Here is a 6,000-nt window from a genome sequence, read left to right on the forward strand (position 1 = left end):
CATATAAAGAACTCTACAAATCAATTATACAGCCAGACACACACATAAACACCAAGAGAAAAATGAGCAAAGAATATGAAGAAGTGAATTATAGACAGGGAAATATGAATGGTCAACTGACCTAAGAAAAAATGTTTAAAAAGGGAGAGGGGGTATGAAAAAAGGAAATTCTTTTGGCTTTTCACTCTCTCATTCATTATTTGTCTTTTGAAAAACTCGGGATATTATTGAGAATTTATACTTTTGATTTAAATTTAAACAAATATATATTTGGTGTATTAAATTTGCCTACCGATTATATTCCCCCTTTCTCACAAGTATTGGAAGATGAACTATTTTAAAAATGTAAACATGAAGTAAAACCAACCAGTTAAAAAGAAATGACCTACAGTTATTGGAATTGTAAATAAAAGACACAGAGGAAAAAGGAGGCATTGAAAGAGACGCCGACGAAATCATTCCAGGACATCAACAGGAGAATCTAATCTACAGGAGTGCTGAAACTTGACCCCACATGGCTTACCTTTTACTTTCTAATTTTTCTAGTTCTTCACGCTGTTGCCTCTCAAATTCAAGTCTAATAAAATCAAATAAAAATGAGTTAATTTTCTGAAAGAACTTTTCTCTCTCTCTGTATACAGAGTTACATATTGAAAAGAGCATCAGAGCTGGCCGGTCAGCTCACTTGGTTAGAGCGTGGTGTTGGTAACACCAGTTCCAGGGTTCCATCCCTGTTTCCGGCCAGCTGCTGAAACAAACAAACAAACAAACAAACAAAAACCAAGCACCAGTTTTTTAAGTATTTTTAAATAGTTACCATGGATTAGCAAGTTTTTAAATGCATTCTTTGATCTATAACTATGATTAGAATTAGACATGCTTTTGCGTGCTTGAACGCAGACTGAAAAAAATAGATTTTACTTAAAGGAAAACAAAGAAAACACTACTACATTGAAAAAGCAGAGTTAAACAAGACTTCTAACGGATATAAGCATGTCTACTCCATGCAGCTGAGTCATTGATGAGTATATAAAAACAGAGTATCTCTACCTTAGACAGATGGGTCCTTTTATAGGGAAAAGACTGCCAGGAAGGTAGAGAGAGAGCACAAACATCAATTAAGAACTTAGGAGGAAACATCAGGAGAAAAGGAGTAAGGAACTTAGCCAATAGCCATGCACAGATCAAAACATCTTTTTATCACCATCACATTTCCCAATTATTTCATGAAGCAAATACTGCAAAAAGTTAGCTTTGTTATGTTTTGCACACTTATGACAATCATAGCACTGATAATAACTGAGTACCAATAACAATTAAACAGTAGTCTAAGTCATATTTTCACCATTTTATAGTTATATTGCATGAAGTTTCATGAAGAGCCTCCTGTAATGAGTAGTTATGTGATACAGGAATTACTGGGGGTTATGAGATCGTGAAAGATTTACCACAGTGGTAGCAAAATAAAAGGAGGAAGGTTTTATAGTTATATTGCATGAAGTTTCATGAAGAGCCTCCTGTAATGAGTAGTTATGTGATATAGGAATTACTGGGGGTTATGAGATCGTGAAAGATTTACCACAGTGGTAGCAAAATAAAAGGAGGAAGGTCATTGAAAATTTTAAAACGACTCACTAAATTGATAACACAAGTTGATTTCTTCTCAAATATTATATTTAATCATCACAAGGTTTCACTATTCCTATTAAACAGCATGAAGTAATCTTAAACTTGTACATTTTCCTGTTTTGGTAGATGGTAGGTATATACAGCTGAAAAGCTGAGCTATAGAAAAATTCACCATAAATCATTTTCCCTGCATAACATGAAAATCCACATTGACAAGAGTTACTTTTACAGTGATCTAATAAATAGTTCAAATAGATTTCTTTCCAATTTAATTTGGGCTAACATTGACAGTAAAATGTCTGGTGGCTTACAGAGTATTTATTACATGGCAGGTGCTGTGCTAAGTGATTTACACATGTTATTTCCCTGTGTTCTCCCAGCAAACTCTTCAGGTAGGAAACAGCATCTCCATTTTACAGATGAGTAACTCAAAGCTCAGATACATTAAACAACTTGTCCAAGGTCATAATGGTAATAAGTGGTGGAGCCAGACTTGAACCCACGACACCCTGCTTCCAAAAAACTCTCTATTAACTCATTTTATGAGCAATGTTCAAATTTGTTATAAAAAATGTAAGTATTAAATCATTCATTGAAAAATTATTTAGGGTTATATTTATCCTATTAAATGAGAATAATTTGTAGCTTATTATAGGCATTGCCACCCAGAAATCAGTCACATAAATATATATGAAAAATCAGTCACATAAATATATATGAAGCATTTGCCAGTCATAGAGGCCAGTCCGTATGTCATTACATTAAGTAGATGCTGAGCTTCGCTGAAATTAATATATGATCATTCTTTTACATGATGATAAGCAGAACCCTCGGAAAGTTTACCTAATTGATATTTCCAGATTTCAGTATAGTCTTTCTAAAGATATTTATATAATCGAAAAGAATCACTGAGTAAAATACTTTTAAAACCAGAGGATAAGCCTGATGGAACTGCCTTTATTCTCAATTTTTATTTCCTGTGAACAATAGCTCAGCATGCCTGTTGGTAGAGACTGCTTGGATAGTGTCACATGTGCATAGTCATAAGTCAAATGCTGCACGGAGAGTCAGGTGTTGAGTCGGAAACTTAGCATCCAAGGACTGCTTACGACGCGCAGGCTCTCTGCCTGACACCTGACATACATTACCCTCACTTTGTTCCCCCAGCCTTAGGAGGCTGATGCATTTATCGTCCCCATTTTACAAAGCAGGAAACTAGGCTTAGAGTAAGTAGCAGAGGGAGGACTTGAAGTTTGGTACTAAAATCTGTGCTACCAACCAACACAATTGTTGCTAACAAGCTGCATGGTCTCAAGGAGACCATAAAATCTCAGTTTTCATATCTAATGTGACATTTTATCTGAGCACCTACATTTTTATTTAGCACTGTGCTAGACAAGAGGATACAGCAGTCTGTAAGAGAGATGTAGCCCGTGCCCCCATGGGGCTCCCAGTCTATAAGTGACAGTGTATCACATGTCACACATGGGGGGGCAGACAGAATTTGGTATTACCTAGAGTCAAGGCAAGCTTCCTGATTCTAGGTACTACCTGGGCCATTTTTTCTCCTGCATGATACAGAAACTCAAGGAAAGCTCACTAAAACCAAGTCTTGGTTTGCTATGGGAGAACAGCAACACATGATACTCAAGAGGAAAACAGAAGCCAGATGGTGGATGGTCTTGGAAGTTATTTTAAAGATCTTGAACTTGATCCTAAAGACAGTGCCAGAAAAGTGTCTTGGAACTGGGTTGTTGAAAAATAAAAACGCCCAGTGTTTGGAGAGAACAGACAGGAGTGCAGCAATACAAGAAGGCAGGAGACAAACCAGGAATCCACTGCAGTAACTTAAATAAGAGGAGATGGAGCAGCACCTAAGACAAGTGGCATAAAACAAATGAAGACATCTTCTGACGTTCAGGAGGTCAAGTTGACAGAACTTGGTGACTGGCTGAATTTTGGTGCGGTGGTGACAAAAAAGGACAAGTTAAAGATGACCCTCAGGTTTCTGGCCAGATGACCCAGGGTGGGAAGGCAGAATGAAAGTGCCTAGAGGCTGAGCTAAGAGCTCGGCAGGTAAGAACACAAATTCCAGTGGCTGTGAGACCACATATGAGTTATTTAACCCTGGATGCTTCATTTTCATAGAAGCTGAAGATACTAACAGGTTATTTCCCAAGGGCTATAGCCAGGATCAAGTGAGATAATTCACGTAACATACTTGTATGGCACCTGCACACATTAGGTGCTCAAGCATTGCCTCCCGTGGATACAGTCCACGGAGATAAGGAGGAGCACTGGGGAAAGAGGCGGCTGTAGGGGTGGGCAGCAGGGGTGGCTGCGGCAGCGTGGTACTCAAGGCGGCAGGAGTAATACCCACCAACGCTAACAACCACTGAAAAGCCACCCCACACCTGGCCCTGCTCTGAGAACTTTGTGCTTAACTCTCACAGTGACCTGTGAGGTAGGTGCCATCATTATCCCCATTTCATGCATGAGAACTGGCCACAGCACTAGTGAATGGCACAATCAGGCTTGACTCTAGAGCCCACAATTTTAGTCTCTTCCATATCTCTTCAAGAAGATGAGCTCAGTTTTGCACTCAGTTGAATCCAGCAAGTCCAGAGGGTCATCCAAATTGAGATGTCCAGTAGGCAGGGGGACATGTACAATATCATGTGCTCAGGCCCTTATTAAGGATGGGATACAGACTTGGGATCCACCAACATGCGGATAGGAATTCAAGCAGCAAGAATGCGTGAGCTTACTCAGGACACGTGTGCTGAATGAGAATAACGGAGCTCAGCACAGTCTGAAAGATCACAGACGCTGCAGTGACTGGCAGAGAAGGATGGGCCTTCAAATGAGGCTAGGGGTTAGCAGTTAGGGAGATCAGGAAAGGGTAGGCAGATGAAAGCAGAGTGAAGAGGAAAAAGGAAGGGATCAGTGGTAGGAAATGATTCAGGAAAGTAAAGTAAGACAGGGCCCAAGGAGCACCCACTGAACTTAGCAACAGGAAGGCCACCGGTGACCTTGGAGCGACTTTTATCGGCTTGGAGCTAGACTGCAGTGGACTGAGGGAGTGGGAGGAGTGTGGAGGCTGTGAGTGTAAACGTAGTGGAGGGCTTTCTCAGTAATTTTAGTTGTAAAGGGGAGGTAGTAGTTTAAGGAGGATGGGTGCTCGTTTTAACAGATGAAAGAGACTTGTGCATATTCCATTCTAGCATAAACAAGCCAGAAGAGAGAGAGATTGAGCAGGAAGAATTGGGGAAAGGCTGGAGTATCTGATGGACATAGGTCCCCAAGCAGGAAGGAGAACAAAGGGTAGGACGAGATTTAACAGCAAGGGCTCTGGAGTTAGTCTAGCCCAGGTTAACGCCTGGCTGCTACATGACCATGGGACAATCTCTCAACCTTCCTAAGCCTCAGTTTCCACAGCTGGTAACAGACTCAAAAATAATCCTGGTTCTTGCTGGCTGAGGGGATCCATTGAGAGTACACAGTGAGCACTCAGCACTTGGTAAATATCAGCTCTTAATCCTGTGGGATCCATAGCACAGGTAGGGGAGTTACTCTTAAAAAGGCAAAAGGGGAGCTTGGCCACTGGACCAAGATGGAGGCTTGGGCTTCATGCGTGCTGTCCTCTCAGGACTGCTGTACGGTCTGTGAGGTCAGAGACAAGGTCCTCTGCTAAAAGCGAGGAGAAATAGTGGTGGAGTTAGAGGTAAGAGGATCAAGCACGTTACTTGTAATGGTGAAGAGGCCAGTGGGCGTGAGAACTGACAAAGAAAATGAGCAAACAGGGCTGGCTGGGCAGCATTCAAGCTTCGGGACGAGTAATTTACAGAGGCACCAATCTCTGTGTTGATGTGGTTTTCTCTTGTGGCACCGAGCTGAGATGCCCACGTACAGGTTCAGGGCAGGAAGATGGATCAATGGTTCCAGACTTGGGACTGTGGTGAGAGGAAGAACAGAAGGACCATCTGAGGATTTGGAAGGAAGATGGCTCCAGCGTTAGGGATGAGGACTTGAACAGACAGGGAAGTAGGTGGGGATGAAGCCTCCAGGAGAAATAAGAAATCAGAGAAGCCTCCAGGCAGAAGAGGGGAAGACTACTTAAGTAACCAGACTGTAGGATCACTTATCCTCAGAGAATCACACAACGTAACAGCACAACTTAGGAAGATGGTGAAAGACTTAGAAGAAAATGTCTAGAAGGGGAGGAGATGGCAACAGTATAGAGAGGCAAAGAGTGGGACGGGCAGATGCCGAGGTGAGCTGATGAGCAGTGCTCCTGGAACAGAGGTGGCGTGGTCTTAGAGCAGCGTGGAGGAGGACCTCAGACTCTCCGGGCTGATGAAATCACTGACT

General features: G+C 41.7%; 1 protein-coding gene across 1 annotated transcript in view; it reads right to left on the reverse strand.

Annotated features, from left to right (window-relative positions):
- LOC103604132 (kinesin-like protein KIF16B) overlaps nucleotides 1–6,000 on the reverse strand; it is a 122,856-nt gene that overhangs the window by 112,477 nt on the left and 4,379 nt on the right. The window contains exons 2-3 of the mRNA XM_008588720.1: nucleotides 1,738–1,816; nucleotides 524–577 (exon numbers count right to left, since the gene is read on the reverse strand). Coding sequence (XP_008586942.1) covers nucleotides 524–577; nucleotides 1,738–1,816 — 133 coding nt within the window. The remainder of the gene's footprint in view (nucleotides 1–523; nucleotides 578–1,737; nucleotides 1,817–6,000) is intronic.

This window comes from Galeopterus variegatus, unplaced genomic scaffold (assembly GCF_000696425.1).
Source record: "Galeopterus variegatus unplaced genomic scaffold, G_variegatus-3.0.2 Scaffold4991, whole genome shotgun sequence".
Taxonomy (NCBI): Eukaryota; Metazoa; Chordata; class Mammalia; order Dermoptera; family Cynocephalidae; genus Galeopterus; species Galeopterus variegatus.